General features: G+C 44.8%; 1 protein-coding gene across 1 annotated transcript in view; it reads right to left on the reverse strand.

The window, feature by feature from the left end:
- The window catches only part of LOC137433993 (protein disulfide-isomerase TMX3), a gene marked incomplete in the record, with an annotated part of 101,025 nt that overhangs the window by 66,056 nt on the left and 13,494 nt on the right, over positions 1-21,475 (reverse strand). The window contains 1 exon segment of the mRNA XM_068126560.2: positions 7,249-7,329. Coding sequence (XP_067982661.2) covers positions 7,249-7,329 — 81 coding nt within the window.

Below are 21,475 nucleotides of genomic sequence, written 5' to 3' on the forward strand. Positions count from 1 at the left end.
CTATCTGATTCCCCATCTGTTTAATTTCCCAGGCGGATTGCTCCCCTATTTCCCTCAATTTGCCTTCCATATTGTTTTCTAACCCCTCTAACCCATTCTTCACCCTTTCCATCTGGTTCTCCTGGGTGGCCATTCTATTTTCCAACCCCGTTAACCCATCCTTCATTTCCCCAATTTGATTACCCACGTCTTCTAATTGGCCCCCTAATTTGCCTTCGAGCCCCCCTATTTGGCTTCCCATGTCATTTCTCAATTCACTAATTTGGCTTCCCAATTGCTCACTGGTCTTGACCATAAGGGCCTCCATTTGTATCATGAAGAGGTTCAAATCCACCTGTGCTGCGGGCGCGGCTGCTGCGACCATGTGCGCGGCGCCATTTTGTGCCCCTCTAACCTCGTGCGAGGCGCCGCCATCTTGTGCGCCTGCAACCCCCTCTACCGCATCCTCATTTCTCTCCTCCTCCCTCTCTCCCAATTCCTCCCTGGGGTCTTGGGTTGCCTCTAACCCCTCTTCTACCTCCCATACCAGCACCCGATCGCCTTGACTATCCATGGCACGATTGAAATTTTGGATCTTAATACTAGTTTTCGGCCGCTCCAAATTTTTGACCAAATTTTTAGATGTTCTTAAAAATTTGGTTTGGGTCCAAATCCCACTCCTGACACCAATTGTTACGGCCAATAGCACAATTGGTGTCCAAAATTTGGTCTAAATAAATTTAGTCCCAGGATCTAAATCCCACTCCTGACACCAATTGTTACGGATCCGGGGGACAGCACTCCCGTTAGCAAGGGGGGGTTAATCCCCTTGTCCTGTTAAGCTGGCTGTTCGACCGGTCCTGGGGGTATGACGTCACTTCCGGTCGGTGGTGAGTAGGGTTGTCAGCCCAACCCGTCTTACTACCTAATTACCACCACCAATCCGTAAGCGCGTAGATACTCCCACCCGGGATGCAGCGTGATTGGATGCGCCGAGCGAAACGAGCTGCGACTCGGGCCGTTAACAAGAGACTAACCCGACTCCGAACGTTGGCCGAATCGTGCCACAGGTACTCAATGGGAAGAAGGGACTAAAGTGATCGGGGGAGAATGAAACCAAAAGGGTAAGAAATAACAGACATTTATTAATTATGTACAAAACCAAAACAAAAGAAGAAACGAAAGTAATATACAGAAGAAGAAGAAGAAGAAGATACACAGGGCAGCCTTAAACAGTCTTATATTATACCACAGGACAAAACAAACAGACTCACACAACAGGGAATGGCAGGAAGGAATGGCTGGAAGGAGGAGAAGGTCCAGGCAGACGACAGGGTAGGAAGGTCCGGGCCAGTGCGCAGCGTCGCGGTTGGCTCCAGTCCACACTCCGGGCTCGAGGCGAAAAACCCGGCGGCAGCTGCACGTATTCGTTTCACGCGGGCTGGCAACGTGAATGGATCGCGTGATGTCAGCGGACCCACACTTCTGCCTCCCGATCCTTCACACTCAGCTCGCCTCTCTTTGCTCTCTTGTCGCACTCCTCCCTCTCACTCATCTGGTACCTTCTCACTCGTCTCCCTCACTCATCTGTCCAAGCAGTCCCTCCCAGCCGCTTTTATTGTCCGTGTAGAAATCAAGCCGCCGGCTCTGATGACACGCCTACCGGTTGGCTCACCTCGGCACTGGTTGGCCGGCAAGAGTTTGCTGGCTCCACCTCCGATGACGAGTCGACGTGCCACACCTTGTTCTTGTGGCCCCGCCCCCCTTCTTCCTCGGCTTGACCGCATGGCTTATGGTGGCGTGATGCAGCAAAACAGCCCAATGCAACGGCAGCGAACGCTGCTGGCAAGCGAGGTACCACAATTTGGAGAGGGAGAGCAAAATGGACGGAATGGGGCCTATCTTATTTGATTAATGCAACGCAGATTCAACTATTGGGAACAGATCCTTAACTGAAACACATAATAATGAAATAACTACGGAGAGGTCCTATGGTTCGCTACGTGTTGTACATGGACTAACTAGGGTGCGATCTTTAACAAAGCCAATTGATGGGGATATTTACAGGGGATCATTTATAAGGGAAACATTTACTAAAATTTACTGGTGAAGGTTCTAAAAACCGTAACAATATATATATATTTTTTTTTTACACCGAAATTTGTGCAAGTCTAAAATTGCATTGATTGAAAGTTTACCACACTCTTGAGATTTGAACATGCTACATTCATATTCAGACAAAGCCAACTTTGGTGTTAAATATATATGTTTATACTCTTCACATCAACTTCTTTGGCCGGACTGGAAATAAAATACCGGACTCCGTTTACATTAGATGTACACAAACACGGCCCCAGATTGGCTCAAGTGGCTGACCCTCTGTATCGTCAGGACTTAAACCTGCACCCCCCACTGGGGAACCACCTAGTCCATTTCATTGCCCAGGAAGATGCTTTAGCAGGATGATCCTCTTCAGCAGATTTTCATTTCATTTCTGATGTAGCCTGTGGCTATTGGTTGCATCATTGCTGCAGTGCAGCTGTGTGGCTCATGTAGTACTCCCTGTAGGTTAGAGCTGTATTTTGTTATTTGGTAGTCAAAAGTGGGTGCAGTTGATGGTAAAGAGCTCGAGAAAATGCACTTTACCCAGAAGTGAACAAAATTTTCCAGCCTGTCCTTATAAAAGGGACAAAGTGAAAATATGGATCTTTCCTGCATTAAAAGCCATGTTCCAGGAAGTCGACCATTTGTTTATTTTCACCACATCAGCAGAGGGATGCTGCCAGTCTATCTAGCAGAAGGGAGACGAATGATACTTCATAAAGCGGGTTCATCTCCAAAGCGATACAGTGGAATTTCCAGTGATGAAGATACACTGCAAGACCAAAAGTATGCGGACACCCCTTCTAATTAGTGTATTCGGCTGTTTCAGCCACACCCATTGCTGACAGGTATATATAATCAAGCACACAGCCATGCAATCTCCATAGACAAACATTGGCAGTAGAATGGGCCATACTGAAGAGCTCAGTGACTTTCAACGTGGCACCATCATAGGATGCCACCTTTCTAACAAGTCAGTTCATCAAATTTCTGCCCTGCTAGAGCTGGACCGGTCAACTGTAAGTGATGTTATTGTGAAGTGGAAACGTCTAGGAGCAACAACAGCTCAGCTGCAAAGTTGTTGGCCACACAAGCTCACAGAAAGGGACCGTCAAGTGCTGAAGCACGTAGCGCGTATAAATCGTCTGTCCTCGGTTGCAACACTCACTACCGAGTTCCAAACTGCCTCTGGAAGCAACGTCAGCACAACAACTGTTCGTCGGAAGCTTCATGAAATGGGTTTCCATGGCTGAGCAGCCGCGCACAAGCCAAAGATCACCATGCACAATGCCAAGCGTCGGCTGGAGTGGTGTAAAGCTCGCTGCCATTGGACTCTGGAACAGTGGAAACGCGTTCTCTGGAGTGACGAATCATGCTTCACCATCTGGCAGTCCAACGGATAAACTTGGGTTTGGCGGATGCCAGGAGAGCACAACCTGCCCGAATGCATAGTGCCAACTGTAAAGTTTGATTGAGGGGGAATAATGGTCTGGGGCTGTTTTTCATGGTTTGGACTAGGCCCCTTCGTTCCAGTGAAGGGAAATCTTAATGCCACAGCATACAATGGCATTCTAGATGATCGTGTGCTTCCAACTTTGTAGCAACAGTTTGAAGAAGGCCCTTTCCTGTTTCAGCATGACAATGCCCCGTGCACAAAGTGGGGTTCATACAGAAATGGTTTGTCGAGATCAGTGTGGAAGAACTTGACTGGCCTGCACAGAGCCCACACCTCAACCCCATCAAACACCTTTGGGATGAATTGGAACGCCAACTGCGAGCCAGGCCTAATCGCCAAACATCAGTGCCCGACCTCATTAATGCTCTTGTGGCTGAATGGAAGCAAATCCCCGCAGCAATGTTCCAACATCTAGTGGAAAGCCTTCCCAGAAGAGTGGAGGCTGTTATAGCAGCAAAGGGGGGGGGACCAACTCCATATTAATGCCCATGATTTTGGAATGAGATGTTTGATGTTCGGGTGTCCACATACTTTTGGTCATGTAGTGCAGGTCGGTGACGTAGACTAATAACTTGATTGGTTCCAGAACGATTCCTTGAGAGATGCCGGCTTCTCGGCATAGAAGCATGAGGGAGAACGTCATCCAAAGCAACCCATTGTGAATAAGCAATATACAGTGCATTCAGAAAGTATTCAGACCCCTTCACTTTTTCACATTTTGTTATGTTGCAGCCTTATGCTGAAATCGTTTAAATTCATTTTTTACCTCATCAATCTACACTCAATACCCCATAATGACAAAGAGAAAACAGGATTTTAGAAAGTTTTGTAAATTTATTAAAAAGAAAAAACTGAAATATCACATTTACATAAGTATTCAGACCCTTTGCTAAGACACTTGAACTTTAGCTCAGGTGCCTCCCATTTCTCTTGATCATCTTTGAGTGTTTCTACACCTTGATTGGAGTCCACCTGTGGTAAATTCAATTGATTGGACATGATTTGGAAAAGCACACACCTGTCTATATAAGGTCTCACAGCTGACAATGCATATCAGAGCAAAAACCAAGCCATGAGGTCGAAGGAACTGCCTGCAGAGCTCGGAGACAGGATTGTGTCGAGGCACAGATCTGGGGAAGCCTACAAAAAAAATTCTTCTGCATTGAAGGTTCCCAAGAGCACAGTGGCCTCCATAATTCTTAAATGGAAGAAGTTTGGAACAACCAGGACTCTTCCTAGAGCTGGCCGCCCGGCCAAACTGAGCAATCGGGGGAGAAGGGCCTTGGTAAGAGAGGTGACCAAGAACCCGATGGTCACTCTGGCTGAGCTCCAGAGATCCTGTGTGGAGATGGGAGAAACTTCCAGAAGGACAACCATCACGGCAACACTCCACCGATCTGGGCTTTATGGCAGAGTGGCCAGACGGAAGCCTCTCCTCAGTGAAAGACACATGAAAGCCCACTTGGAGTTTGCAAAAAAGCACCTGAAGGACTCTCAGACTCTGAGAAACAAGATTCTGTGGGCTTTCATGTGTCTTTCACTGAGGAGAGGCTTCCGTCTGGCCACTCTGCCATAAAGCCCAGATCGGTGGAGTGTTGCAGTGATGGTTGTCCTTCTGGAAGTTTCTCCCATATCCACACAGGATCTCTGGTGCTCAGCCAGAGTGACCATCGGGTTCTTGGTCACCTCTCTTACCAAGGCCCTTCTCCCCGGATTGCTCAGTTTGGCCGGGCGGCCAGCTCTAGGAAGGGTCCTGGTTGTTCCAAACTTCTTCCATTTAAGAATTATGGAGGCCACTGTGCTCTTGGGAACCTTCAATGCAGCAGAGATTTATTTGTAGGCTTCCCCAGATCTGTGCTTCGACACAATCCTGTCTCTGAGCTCTGCAGGCAGTTTCCTCGACCTCATGGCTTGGTTTTTGCTCCGATGTGCATTGTCAGCTGTGAGACCTTATATAGACAGGTGTGTGCCTTTCCAAATCATGTCCAATCAATTGAATTTACCACAGGTGGACTCCCATCAAGGTGTAGAAACATCTCAAAGATGATCAAGAGAAATGGGAGGCACCTGAGCTAAATTTCAAGTGTCATAGCAAAGGGTTTGAATACTTATGTAAATGTGATATTTCAGTTTTTTCTTTTCCATAAATTGCAAAACTTTCTAAAATCCTGTTTTCTCTTTGTCATTATGGGGTATTGAGTGGATTGATGAGGGAAAAAATGAATTTAAACGATTTCAGCATAAGGCTGCAACATAACAAAATGTGAAAAAAGTGAAGGGGTCTGAATACTTTCTGAATGCACTGTATCTGACAGCAAGTCCACTAAGCAACCATGGAAACCATTAGTTGACATTTTGGAAAGCAGGACATGGTGTCAAAGAGTATTAAATAAATGGAAGATGTCCAATAAGATGGCAATGACCAACAACAATTCATTGCTCATATTGAAGTAGTATATATATAAAAAATAACCACATTTAGAGGCCATTTTTCCCCGCAAAGCGGGGGTTGGCCTTTTTCGGGGACCGTGGTTGTTGTTGTTTTTCGGTCCCCTTTTTGAAGCAATGTTTTACGGCCGGATGCCCTTCCTGACGCCAACCCTTTTTGCCGCCTTCTACCACAAGCAGGGAATCACCAGTGAACTGGTACTCAATTAGCCGACCTCGGAAGGATGACGGGCTGAGTCAACCCCCTGGCGTTAATTCAGCGATCGACCGGGATTCTAACCCAGGATCCTAGGATCCTAAGCCGGCACCCTAGCCGCTAGCCCAACACCAGGCATCCATATGAGGCATCTCAGACGGGCTGAGTCAACACCATCATATTGAAGTAGTATGTTGAGGTGAAATAACCTGAGAGGAAGCAAAATTGAGATTGGTAAACAGTTAGAGATTAGGTGAGTCTTGAGGTTTGCAGGAGTGATAAATTCCCCGACTTTTCTGATGTTGGTAGAAAGTAGTTGACATTTTGACACCATTGTTATGAATCAGGATAACATCGCTGATTTTCCATCGTGTCGGCAGGTGACCCTCGGAGTACAACTTGGAATAGAGGAGAGAATGTACTCCATTCATTTCCTTACAATAGGAAGGAGGATGACTGGTCGCTTTTAAAAGAGGATAAGTCAGTTGGGACCAACTTAGCATTCAGCACTCAAGCATCACCAGGGGCGTTCTTAGTGATTTTGGGGCCCTGGGCAAAAGTCAAGGATGGGGGCCCCTGACACATCCTTTATTCCCACCTAACCCAATCCGAATAAAGCGTCCAATTTTCACAATGCATTTCTCTTCAATAATGCGCCGCAGTTTGTGTTTTCATTTTACTCTATTCTCCAATATTCATCAAAACAATACAGAAAATGTATAGCTATTACTATATACGGCAGTTGAATAAAAAGGAAATGAATATTATAATAGGAATTACACTGGGTGATGTAATTTATAGATTCTTCAGTTGGCCATATTGTGTATCACCCCCACTGGTCGTCGCTCCCTTCCCCCTCTCCCCCAGCGCAGGGCCCTGGGGCAATTTCCCAGGCTGCCCCACAGGTAAGACCGCCCCTGAGCATCACACAACTATGTACTCCACAGAGAATAACAGTTTCAAATTGTCTCTTCAATTCAAAGATCTCACACGATCAGGTTTGAGGTTGATGTTGGCGTGACGGGTCTATCAAATCTTAATCAATTCTCAAAATCAATGTACTCACCCTGCAACTCTGTTTGCAAAGTCCATAATATCATCCTTTGTCCTGGGTCCTCTGTAATTATATGTAAGATCTCCTTTGATCCTGAAAGCACAACATAAGATGTTAACTGGAATAATTATCGGACACTCACAATCCCAAAACATTAGGTGTAGCGGAAAGCAATGTCGTTTTTCAAAGAGGAATACAAAGTTTAAAAAACTACATTGCTTTCAGTACACCTAATAACAACTTTCTCTTTATAGAAAAGGGCTAATTTTAAATAATGTTGATTATTTAGTATGCTTAACCTTCACAGAGCCATACATAGTGTGTGGCTGTGTGCGTTCTTTGACAATCTGTTTTATTGAAAAATTCTACTCGCAGCTGGGAGTGATCAATTGGCAAGAGCATCCACAGCATCGATTCGGCGAGGGATGATTAATTACTCCTGCCAATTGCAGGTGAATGATGTAGTTGGTCTTTCAAGATTTATAATGTGGGACGCTATCCTGCTCTCGGTACTGTATTTGGTATAGTGCTTGAAGATTTCATGTCTCAGCATTTAGTGAATACTGTCGCTGACGATTCATGATCATTTGATGAAACGGTCAGTCGGTTACGGCAGTTGAATAATTGTGTGAATTTGAAGGGACTTGCACAATAGGCCGCAACAATTCAGGCCGAATGGGAAATGGCAAGAAGTTTATTCATGTAGAGCTCTTAGGGACTAATTATTTCCAAATGTAAAGGCCTAATTGCAGCAGAGGGTTATTATATTCACCAAGAGATCATTTATAACTATAGCCAATTACAGTTGAGACACGTAGATGTGTTTTAGCCTGGTGTTGGCTTAGCGGTTAGGGTGCCGGCTTGGGATCCTAGGATCCTGGGTTTGAATCCCGGTCGATCGCTGAATTAACGCCAGGGGGGTTGACTCAGCCTGTCATCCTTCCGAGGTCGGCAAATTGAGTACCAGCTTGCTGGGATGAATGATCACGGTGTGTACCCCGATTTAGAATAGGTACACCGTATCCCTGCGCATCGTAAGAGCGTGACCAAGGGTTGGCGTCAGGAAGGGCATCCGGCCATAAAAACATTGCCTCAAACAGGGAACCATGATTGTCATGGGACCCGCAAGGCTAACCCCTGCTCTAGCGGGGAAAATGGCCTTAAAACGATCATTCGTTTCGTTTGACTCCCAGATTCGTTTGACCCCCAGCCCTCTCCCTCCCACACATTCCCGATGTCCCTCACAAATGTTGTGTTTATGTGCTTCCCCTTCTCTCCCCATCTTGTCTACCGCTCCCCTTTTTATATACTTTGGTTGTTTGTCTGTTTAATTTGTTTGTGTGATAAATGTTAGCTCTTTCACGAGCCTCGATTATGTATACAAAAAAAATAAAAAATATAATTCACACGTAGATGGGTTTCTCTTCTTCGAAAATGAAAAGACAACACTCACATCAATTAATATTCAGAATAAAGTGTCGCAAAGTTAGATTTCAAAAAACTAAATACACATTGTTTATTTTATGCATACCTACATTCTTATATCAAGGTGATTTGATGGTAAAATAAGTTACAGAGTATAACAGCTTAGGCCGCTGCTTCAGATTGCAGATTGCTGTCCAAAAATAGCATTTGAATTTTTTAATGACACTTTCTTATTACAAATTGGAACATTGTGGTTCAATGCAATTTGGTGAGCAAAGGGGTCTATATTTTTCACTCGTTTAGTAGGGGATATCTCAATACCAGTGCTATGAAATTACATTGTGCCGATTCGGAGATATGAACACCGGAAGAGCACATGAAGGAGAGTGAAAAGGTTTATCCCTTTTCACAAACGTCTTTTCTTACGTCATCGGCAAACTGACCCAGTGCTGGGAAGAAAATGTGACATTAGAAGTAAATTACAACCCGAAGTACCCCGTGGGGGACCCCAACCCCTTTCGTCAAAACTCAAGGTGGGGAACCCGATCGAAGCAAGGGTGGAAATCACTCCATTTATGACGACGAAACGTCTGATGCCCGAAGTGGAGATCGGTTTCTGAGGTTTGGGACATGGAATGTAGGGCCAATGACAGGGAGATCAGGAGAAGTGGTGGAGGTATTGGTCAGAAGAAGAGTGGACATATGTTGTGTGCAAGAGACGAGATGGAAGGGAAGTGGTGTGAGAATGGTGAAGGGTAGGCAGGGACAGAAATACAAGTTTGTGTGGCAAGGGTGCCCGGAGGGCGTGCATGGCATTGGTGTCCTGTTTTCTGAGGAGTTTGTAGACAGTGTGGCGAGTGTGACTAGAGTGAGTGAAAGGTTGATGATGGTGAAAATGATGATTGGAAAGCTCTTGGTGAACGTCATCTCGGGATATGCTCCGCAGGTTGGACGGAGCGATGAAGAGAAGGACAAGTTCTGGTGTGCAATAGAGAAGCTGATGGAAAATGTGAAAGATGAGGAGTTGTTGTGGTAAGAGGAGAACTAAATGGACATGTGGGAAGGAGTATGGACGGTTTTGAGGGAGTTCATGGGGGTTACGGATATGGTGTGAGAAATGGAGAAGGTGAAAGGATTTTGGAGTTTGCTGATGGAGCTGATTTGTTGATTTGTAAAACAGTTCCAGAAAGAGGATAATAAGCTTGATACATACACGTCAGGTGGGTCGACAACAACCGTTGAGTACCTGATGGTGCGCAAGCGACATAGGGGGCACCTCCGGGACACAAAGGTGATCCCGGGGTAGGAGGCTGTTTCACAGCACCACTTGGTTGTCTGCGACATAAGGGTGCAAGGTGCGAGGAGAGCTCGGCGGGTGAAGTACGAACCGAGAATGAAGGTGAGGAGGTTGAAAGAGGTGACAGTAAGGGAGGCATTAAAAGAGAGGCTGAGTAGGGGTAGAGGATGATGTGGTTGAGCTTGAAAGTAAAAAAAAAAAAAAAACACCTTTAGAGGCCATTTTCCCCCGCAAAGCAGGGGTTGGCCTTTTTCGGGAAACATGGTTGTTGTTGTTTTTTGGTCCCCTTTTTGAAGCAATGTTTTACGGCCGGATGCCCTTCCTGACGCCAACCCTTTTTGTCACCTTTTACGACAAACAGGGAATTACCAGTGAACTGGTTCTCAATTTGCCGACCTCGGAAGGATGACAGGCTGAGTCAACCCCCCTGGCGTTAATTCAGCGATCGACCGGGATTCGAACCCAGGATCCTAGGATCCTAAAGCCGGCACCCTAGCCGCTAGCCCAACACCAGGGATATGAGCTTGAAAGTAGATGTCAATGAAACATAGTCTGTTGGGAGCCGTTGGTGAGGTATGTGGATGGACAAAAGGACCACCGAGGCACTCGGAAAACATGGTGGTGGGATGATGTAGATGGAAAGAGGATTGATGCGAAGAGGAAGAAGTTCAAGGAGTGGCAGAAGGCGAAGGGTACGGAGGCAGAAAAAGCAGAGCATGAAAGTTATAAGGCAGCCAAGAAGGCTGCAAAGAAAGAGGTAGCAGAGGCGCAGGAGGCATGTAGGAAAATGTTCGGAGAACGCTTGGATTCGGAAGAGGGTCAGAGAGGGGTATTCAAGATTGCAAAGCAGATAGCGAAAGAGAGGTGTGATGTGATGGGGGTGAGTTGCTTGAAGGATGAAGTGGCACAAATCGTTGTGGACCCAGATGGAATTAAAGGAAGTTGGAAGAGATATATGGAAATGCTGTTGAATGCAGAGAATGAATGGGATGGCAACATATAGAGAGAGAGTAACCCAGTTTTAGGACCGGCAGAGAAGATAACTGAGAAGGAAGTTGAGGAAGCGATAAAAGCAATGAAGAGTAGAAAAACGGGAGGGCCGACGGGAGTTGTGGGAGATATGTTGAAGGCAGCAGGAAGTTGGGGTGTGAAGAGAATGACAGAGATCTGTAATCTGGTGGTGAAAGAAGGCCACATTCCAGTGGATTGGGAACTGAGTACCCTCGTCCCTCTATACAAGGGGAAAGGTGACCCTCTGGACTGTGGCTCGTATTGAGCGATAAAGTTATTGGAGCATGGAATGAAGGTATTGGAAAGGGTGTTGGAGAGGAGGATAAGGAAGAAAGTGAAGATTGACGAAATGCAGTTTGGATTTATGCCAGGAAGAGGAACGACAGACGCACTTTTTATTGAAAGGCAACTGCATAAACTGCAACTTGTATTGTAAGGCAATAGAGCAGGAGACGTACATGGAGAGTTTTATTATTTGCAGAATAAACATTTGCAGAATTGCAGAATAAACTGCAACTTTTATTGTAAGGCAATAAGCAGGAGAAGTACATGGAGAAGAGGGAGAAGTTGTTTCTTGGGTTTGTTGATCTGGAGAAAGCAGATCAACACCAGGGATATGAGCTTGAAAGGGTTCCACGTGAAGTAGGGTTCCACGCGAAGTAGTGACATGGGCATTAAGGAAGTTAGGAGCGGAGGAATGATTGATCAGAGTGGTGATGGCAATGTACAAAAGAGCGCGCACAGCTGTAAGGACGAAGGACGGGAACAGTGGTGAGTTTGAGGTGAAGGTGGGAGTGCATCAGGGGTCGGTACTAAGTCCACTATTATTTGTAGCTGTGATGGAGGTGCTGGCTCAGAACGTAAAGGAGAGTTTACCGTGGAAGTTGTTGTATGCAGATGATCTGGTGTTGATTGTGGAAAGTATGGATGGACAGAAGGAAAAGATGGTGTTGGAACACAAAAGGTCGGAAGGTGAATATCGGAAAGACGAAGGTGATGGCAAGTGGTAAAGCATGTGGTGAGGTGGAAAGAACTGGGAAGTGGCCGTGTGCTGTGTGCAGGAAGGGTGTCGGATTGAACTCCATTCAATGTACAATGTGCGCTGAGTGGATTCATCAAAAATGTAGTGGTCTGAGAGGGTCATTAACCAGTGTGGCAGCTACATTCATATGTAAGGTGTGCACAGAGGGAGCTGCAGATGGAGGAAATGTTGAGTTGGATCTTGGAGACGGCGTGAAGCTGGAAGGTGTGAAAACACTTTGCTACCTCGGAGACATTCTGAATGGAGGTGGATCAGACTCGGCAACGGTTGCTGGAGTGAGATGTGCACGGAAGAAGTTTCGGGAACTGAGTGGCATACTGATGAGGAGGGGAGTGTCGTTGAAGCTGAAGGGAAAGGTGTATGCTGCATGTGTGAGAAGTGTTATGATTTATGGGAGCGAGACATGGGTAATGAACGTAGAGCATAACGAAGGCTGGAAAGGGTGGAAATGTGAATGGTTCGATGGATGTGCGGAGTATCATTGAGAGAGAGGAAGACAAATGATGAATTGCGAAAGATGATGGGAATAGAGCCTGTGATTGATGCTGTGAAGAGAAACAGGTTGAGATGGTTTGGTCATGTGTTGAGAAAGGATGAAAGTGACTGGTTGAGAAGAGTGATGGAAATGAATGTATACTAGCCATAAAAAAACAGTGCATTGTTAAATCTCTGTCTGAATTGGAAAATATAACAACAATGTCACATTTCCATGTAAACTTTAATAGGTGGATTATGAGACCATAACAAGACGGTAGAACTGCATTTGTAATGTCCATCACAATGACATAACGAGTCCAAGTTCGGAGCAGGGGTCAAGCGACAGTGACACAAAGTCAATCACGGGTATGCCCACCGTGAGCATCGATAACGCAGATCGACATGGAATGGTCTGGGCAGTGGTCACTGCAGTCTGGTCACTGTTGCACGTGCCCATACCGAAACCATTGACGTCACGAAACGTGGCGCGTGCATACCTGTTGAATTCACTTCACTAATTGCCGTGTTTAAATCTGTATTTGTATACACAGGTGTTTCTAATATATAATTTCATTTTTTGTGTGCACAGTTTCTTTTTGTGGCTGGTATAGAAAGAAGTAGAGGACGGGGAAGACCGAGAAAGACTTGGCTAAAGATGGTGGAAGAAGAAATGCGGGCAAGGGGGTTAACAAGGAGAGATGCAGAAAATATGGCAAAATGGAGAAGATTGTCATGGGGACCGCAAGGCTAACCCCCGCTCTTGCAGGGAAAATGGCCTTAAAATGCATGTTGTTGTTTGTTGTTATTCGGTGGCGTGATGGTTTAGAACTTTAGAGCGTCCACTCCCGAGTTTGGAAGGTTGGCGGTTCGAACCCACCCCGGCTGGGTCATATCACACATTTAAAAAATGGTAAGTGCTGCTTCCTTGTTTGATGCTCACCATTTGAGAGGATAGAGCATGGACCAACAGCCATAGGTTGGCAACAATTGCACAGGATTGATGGGACTATTGGCCTCCTTGGAAGGAAGTTTGTTACCTCTGCCGCCAAAGATATACGGAGTTTATGTATTCATCCCTGTTAGTCTGTTTGTTTTTTTGTTTGTGAGCACGATATTTCAAAACGTGGACGGATTCGGACGAAACTTGGTGGACAGGTTTCTGCCCATACAGGGATGAAATGATTAGATTTTGGTGAAGATCTGGATACGGATACTACGATTTTAAAGTGATTCTTCACCATTGAGAGATTGGGCCAAAAACAATATATAGCATGATATCTCAAAATGTTGTGGATGGATTATGACAAAACTTGGTGGATGAGTTGGTTAGTTAACCAGAACAAGCTGATAAGATTTTGGTTTTGGTCCGGAACCAGGTCCGGCCTATCAGTAGGATACAAAATATAAACAGTTCAGCCTGACGGAGGTATGCTACCCAAAATACTCCGAAGACCCTTAAAAACCGTGAAGACCAAAAGGATCCAGAGGATCCAGAGGACCCAGAGCCCCAGAAAACCATGAGGATGCAAAAGACCCAAGAACCTGAGGACTCAAAAGACCCAGAGGACCCAAAGGACAAAACCACACACGTCCTGACGAGGCTCTGCAATCTGTGATTGTTGTTGTTGTTGTTGTTGTTGTTTTTTAAGCACAGAAAAGGAGTAACTTCTCTGCCACCATAGCACCATTGCTTCCACCATTGGGGAAAACACTTTTTGCCCGGTACTGGTAATGGCATTGGAGATATTTTTTGAGGAATGCTCAAACTTCTAAAATCATATCTTCTGTAGATCTTGAGAGCAGGATTCCATATCCACAATCTTTTCTTAAGATTCCATACAGAACATCAACTTACATGCAAGTTTCGTATTGATGGTTTGCAATTTCGTATTGATGGTTGCATATGGTGCCTTTCATAGTCCATTTCCGAGTAATTATAAAAAATCTGTAATTATTTCAGGGAAGTATAAAATATGATTAATGAACTAATTGGAACAAATAACGATCCAATCGTGTGAACCATACAAGTGGTATGTCACAACCAATAGTGGCCCCACAAGGGGGAAATATCAACAAAAGTCACTGGCTGAATTTGCTGGCTAAGGGGGCATTTATTTAGTATACACGTTAAATATGGGATACTTTTCATCTCCACCCCTCCCCCCTTCTCCCTAAATCCCAAAATGTGCCAATAATGCACCAGGTTGTCTTTTCTGCCCATGCACCTCTCTCTTTCCAATATTATCTCTTTTCTGCCTAGGACTCCCATTAATCCTCGCTTCTCTTCCTTTGCTGAATATTAATATTTTCCTTTTTGGCCTCAGTCATTTCTGCTTCTCAGCAAGTGCATGGTCACATAACAACAGTTTCTTTACCACATTTCAAAACGACACCACCCAAATGACGTCTCTGAATTAACAGCTAGTGCATAGGGTAGAAATATACAATTTACATTTTGTTGAACTAACATCAAATACAAGATTCATTTCTATAGAACTTAAAGCACACAAGATTCTGTTCATTTCTAGATTTCAGACTTGAGATGTTGCAAATAGGTTTAATGGGAAGCATGCATCGCATGGACTTTGACACTAAAGGAATGATGGGAATAATTTGAGCTCTTTTGCTGTCCGGTAGAGCATGGAAGATGTTACACAAGTCTTGCACGAGCAGCATGCCTACGAGTCAAGTATAGCCTGTAGTTTATAGAGGACAAAAATAAATGGGTTATGCCAATTTGTGTGAACATCCCAAAACACTAGCACATTCCAACTAATTAGTTGACCAAGTGTCCTCATGGATTCTGATGTTTCCAAAATACAGTATCCAGTTCATGGATACCAGTCACAGATATGAAAAAAAAACTCCTTCCTTTTATCAAAATCTAGATTCAGTTTTGATTTCACATTCCAACATAAACAGGGCCGTTTACTATTGTTATATATATATATATATATATATATATATATATATATATATATATATATATATATATATATATATATATATATATATATATATATAATATATATATATATATATATATATATATATATATATGTATATATATATATATATATATATATATATATATATATACGTATATATACATACATACATATATATATACATATGAATGAATGAATGAATGAATGAATGATCGTTTTAAGGCCATTTTTCCCCGCTACAGCGGGGGTTAGCCTTGCACGCCCCATGACAATCATGGTTCCCCATTTGAGGCAATGTTTTATGGCCGGATGCCCTTCCTGACGCCAACCCTTGGTCATGCTCTTACGATGCGCAGGGATACAGTGTGCCTATTCTGAATCGGGGTACACACCGTGATCATTCATCCCAGCAAGCTGGTACTCAATTTGCCGACCTCGGAAGGATGACAGGCTGAGTCAACCCCCCTTGCGTTAATTTAGCGATCGACCGGGATTCGAACCCAGGATTCTAGGATCCCAAGCCAGCACCCTAAACGCTAAGCCAACGCCAGGTATAAGCCAACGCCAACAGTCACGTGAAAAAGTAAGTACACCCCATGTAAAGTTTTGACTTTTTCAACATATTTCAACATACAGCTATTTGATCTTCATTTCAACAATATTGATAGATAAAGGTGATATAATATAACAAATATCATGAAACATTTACATTTTATAGTCCATTGTACAATTTAAATAAACATAAATGAAAATTTCGCATGTGGAAAAAGTAAGTACACCCTTGGCTCCAATAGGTGGTATTGTCCCCTTTGGCAGAAACAACCTCGAGTGGGTGTTTCTTATAACTGTCTACCAGTCTCTGACATCGACTGGCAGAAATTTTTGCCCACTCCTCCATGCAGAATTCTTTCAGCAGTGCGATGTTTGAGGGGTTTCTTGCATGCACAGCTCGTTTCAAATCCCCCCACAACATCTCGATGGGATTTAGATCTGGGCTTTGACTAGGCCATTCCAGAACCCTCCATTTCTTTCTTTTCAGCCATTCCTTGGTGGATTTACTGGTATGTTTAGGGTCATTGTCATGTTGCAAGGTCCACCTTCGGTTGAGCTTCAACTTTCCGACAGATGGCCTCACATTATCCTCAAGCACCCTCTGGTACAATGAAGAATTAATAGTGGATTCTGTGATGGAGAGCTGCCCAGGCCCTGATGCAGCAAAGCTGCCCCAAACCATAATATTTCCACCACCATGCTTTACAGTTTGTATCAGGTTCTTGTGGTCAAATGCTGTCTTTGGTTTTCGCCAAACATATCTTCTGGTACTGTGGCCAAATAGCTCTACCTTTGACTCATCTGTCCAGAGCACATTGTTCCAGAAGTGCTGGTCTTTGCCTCGGTGTTCATTGGCAAACTTTAGTCTTGCCCTGATGTTCTTTCTGGACAGCAAAGGTTTCCTCCTGGCACACCTCCCATCTAGATCAAATTTATGCAGCCTCTTTCTAATGGTAGACTCGTGCACTTTGACATCAACAATGGCAAGAGCTACCTGTAGGTCCCATGACAACATTCTGGGGTTCTTAGAGACTTCTTTCAGCATATTGCGGTCTGCTCTCGGGCTGAAGTTGCTGGGGCAGCCTGGCCTGAACAAGTTGGCAGTTGTTTGGAATCTTCTCCACTTGTAGATGATCTTCCGGACAGTCGAATGATTGATTTCAAATTGTTTGGAGATCTTTTTAAATCCCTTCCCAGACTCGTAGGCATCTATAACCTTCTTTCTGAAGGCCTCAGAGAGCTCTTTTGATCTAGGCATGGTGACGCCACACACTTCAACAACAAAGAGCAAACCAAACTAAATGTCTGAGGTTCAAATAAGATAGGTTCCTCAATGATCCTCTCTAACGATGTTCTAATGTTTTGCACCTGAGCTGGTGCACCTGATTCTAATTTTAGGTATTTGAAGTAGTGATAAATGTAGGGGTGTACTTACTTTTTCCACATGCGAAATTTGCATTTATGTTTATTTAAATTATACAATGGACTACAAAATGTAAAAGTTTCATGATATTTGTTATATCATATCACCTTTTTCTATCAATACTGTTGAAATGAAGATCAAATAGCTGGATGTTGAAATATGTTGAAAAAGTCAAAACTTTGCATGGGGTGGACTTGCTTTTTCACATGGCTGTATATATATACAGACTTGGCATTTAATATGGAATATTTTTTTGGTGGGGGTTAACTTATTTTTCAAGATGACTGAGAACCAAAAGTTCATTGGAATTATGTTGAAATTATTCTAGATTTTGTTAATGTGACCTTTAAAAGAAACAAAAACCACATTTGACATTTCGAAGCAAATAAATTGATCCTTGAAAGTGATGTAAACTGATATCGAACTCAATTCACGGACAGTACTGTGTTAAACATCTGTACGTTTTCCAGAAGTATGTCTTTATTTTGCACATTAGCCAAAAAAAATTTCAATACAAAACAAAAGCTAAATTATGACTGGGATTACGGACAGTAAAACTACAGTTCAGTACTTCGTGTAACCCCCACGAGCATTCAGGAGAGCACGTACACGTCGAGGCATGCTGTTCACGAGATTTGCCAAGGTTTGGACAGGAATCGCTTGCCATGCAGTGACAATAGACTGCTGCAATTCACGCACAGAGGTCGGCTGCTGGTCCAAGTTGTCGATTTGACGCGTTAATTCTGCCCACAAGTTCTCTATCGGATTCATATCCGGGGACATGGCAGGCCACTCCATATGCTCTATACCACGGTCAGCAAGAAAGTGTTGGATCATGAGAGCACGATGAGGCCGTGCATTGTCATCTTGGAAGACAAAGTTTCCTCGAAAGGCTGCACGAGCAAATGGAAGCAATGTTTCTTCCAGAATGACCTTGTACTTGAACTGGTTCAGGTTTCCATTCAGAACAACCAGGTCAGTTTTGCCCCCTGCATGAAAAGCAGCCCAAACGGTCACCCCACCACCTCCAGCTTGGACTCTTGGCACTATACAATCTTCGTTGTGGGCTTCATGCACTTGTCTGCGCACTCGGACACAGCCATCTTGACAATACACCAGAAATCTAGACTCGTCACTGAAGGTCACGTGATTCCAGTGTCCTGGCTGCCATTGACGGTGCTCTCTGGCCCACTGCAATCGGCGCTGGCTGTGTTGTCTGGTCAGGCGTGGCTTTCTCAGGGGACGCCTGGCACGATAGCCTGCTTGAACCAGTCGTTGGTTGACAAGCCTTCTGGATACAGGCACATTTGTCAGTTGCTGCCACTCAGCCCTAAGCCGATTAGCTGACTTGGTACGGCCATTGCAGACTAACCGGTGCAGCTGGCGATCATCTCTCCTTCTGGTTCTGCGTGGATGTCCTGGCCTCGGTATTGGAGTAGGGACACCCCTCTGAGCATTTCGTTTCAGGATCTTTGACACCTGACCTTGAGTGATGCCATACTGCCGAGCAATAGCACGCTGTTTCATGCCAGAATTTCGTAAAGCCACCACTCCATGACAAACAGCATTGTCAAGTTGACGGACCATCTCCAGAGGAAGCGGCAATAACTTTTGTAGACGTGCAGCAGTTGTTTTCCACTTATACAGAACGCAACAACCCTTGTATACCCGATTGTGAAGCCAATCGTCAAATGTACCTGTCCTTACATTTTGTCACGCCACCTGTGATATAATCCTGTTATTGACTTCTTGCTGTGAAAGACAATCAGTGACATGGTTCTTTCAACAAAGACATCACCGAAGGGTAAAATAAACTCACCAGATTGATATACTGAGTTCAGAAAGTAAACCCAAGTCAAGAAGAAAAAAAATTCCAAATTAAATGCCAAGTCTGTTCTTATATATATATATATATATATAATATATATATATATATATTGTTACGGTTCGCGGTTAAGGATGGTATGTTTGCCGAGCGGAGGCTCCGCGACCTAACAGTTTCCCCGACTAAACCCGATTCACCCAGACGTTGGCCGTATCGCGCCACAGCTATTCAATCAGGGAAAAGACAAAGACGACGGAGGTGAAGAAAAGGAATAAAAAGACGAAACAAAGGTTGAAAATACTACTAAATTTATTTACTATTTACAGGCTCAAAATAACCAAGGAGAAGGAAAGATAAGAAAATAATATACAGAAGCTTTTAGAGACACAGGGAAAATACTAGCTTATACAGACTTAATTGACTACCCCGGACAGCACAAACAGAACAAACTCACGTACACGAATGGGGAACCTGCAGGCAGGAATCGCTGGAAAGGAGAGGAAGGTCCGGAGCTGGTAGCACGATCGGCGCGTTCGGCAGCCGCCGTCCCTTCGCGGCCCTGCTCAAAACCGCCGTCCAGGCCCCAAACGGCTGTCGAGTGTTGCTGCTGGGGACGCTGCCGCTGGTGAGCAAGGTGACGAATAGCAGGCTTTTGCGCTTCCCTGGATGATCTCTGCTTTTTGGACCTCACAACTCAGCTCTTGTCATAGCTCATCTCTCGTAAAAGAAACATCCTTGATGTTTCTCTCCACACCCTCTCCAAGTCCAACCACTTGTTCGTGGTTGGTTGAGTGGGGCTGACTCACTCCTCCCCTCTATGACGAGGTGGGGACCCGCCTTTCTTCCCCAACCCTGCCTCGTGGTCAATGGCGGCAATTGGAGGGGATGTAATTGCCAAATTGAGGCTTGGCCATTACGAAAGGGGAAATGGAGGTTTTTGGGAATGGGAATGAAGGGAATCTATCTCTTTTACTTGGTGCAATGGAGTGTCATGTTACTGGAAGACAAGGCCTTACTCTAAAACACATAATAAAGATATAAGCTACTGAACAAGGGTTTTATCGTGTCCTTCAATGTGGTGTTTCATGGAATTAACTACCGGGACGCCCTTTTTACCTTTACACAACTCTGGAGGCAGGAGGGGCCATAATCATCAATGTTACACAGCAATTTCCAATACAATACACACAATCAAAAACATACAATCCTCATATCCGCAACAATATAATGATATCTGTAATCTGGTTCTCCAACCTAATGAGCGGACAACATGACGTCATCGCCATGCATGTCCGCATTGCCTGCAAAGCTCCAGAGGAACCATCTGGCAGTGCGTCATTACGGATTATAAATTCAGATACTGTCACAAGTGCATGCAAAACTCACAGTTACCGACCTGGTTTCGCCCTTGTTGGGGCTTCATCAGGGCAACGCAGTGAGGCCTCCATACACTTGTAACTCTGTGAACCTTTCGGTTTTTATATCAGTCACTATGCGACCTTCATATCATCAGTGGAGAACCGCCAGCAAGGTGTCCCATACAGCTGCTGCTGCACCTTGCTGGGAGCGATAAGCACCGCCTGCCACACGGTAACGTTATCTCTGGTATCCACTCATCATATGGAGTCGACCTGGTTGCGGTTGGGAGTTACTAATAATGGTATCTGTAATCTGGTTCTCCAACCTAATGAGCAGACAACATGACGTCATCGTCATGCATGCTGGCTGTTCACTTCCAGCCCGGAGCGTAGACCTGGAGCGGACCTCAATGCTGTGCCTCTGCCTGAACCTTCCAGCCCTGCTGTTCCACCTGGACCTTCTCCCTCTTCCAGTCATAGGACCTCTCCGTAGTTATTTCATTATTATGTGTTTCAGTTAAGGATCTGTTCCCAATAGTTGAATCTGCATTGCATTAATCAAATAAGATAGGCCCCAGTACTTTGTTTGCCAGCAGCGTTGGCCGCCGTTGCATTGGGCTGTTTTGCTGGCACCACACCGCCATAAGCCATGCGGTCAAGCCGAGGAAGAAGGGGGCGGGGCCACAAGAACAAGGTGTGGCACGTCGACTCGTCAGCAGAGGTGGAGTCAGCGAGCCCTTACCGACCAACCAGCGCCGAGGTGAGCCAACCGGTAGGCGTGTCATCGGAACCGGCGGCTTGATTTCGACTGTGTAATCGAAATATGACTGTATAATGCGTAATGACGCACTGCTAGATGGTTCCTCTGGAGCTTTGCAGGC

The sequence above is a fragment of the Myxine glutinosa genome, chromosome 10 (assembly GCF_964187855.1).
Source record: "Myxine glutinosa chromosome 10, kmMyxGlut1.1, whole genome shotgun sequence".
NCBI lineage: Eukaryota > Metazoa > Chordata > Myxini > Myxiniformes > Myxinidae > Myxine > Myxine glutinosa.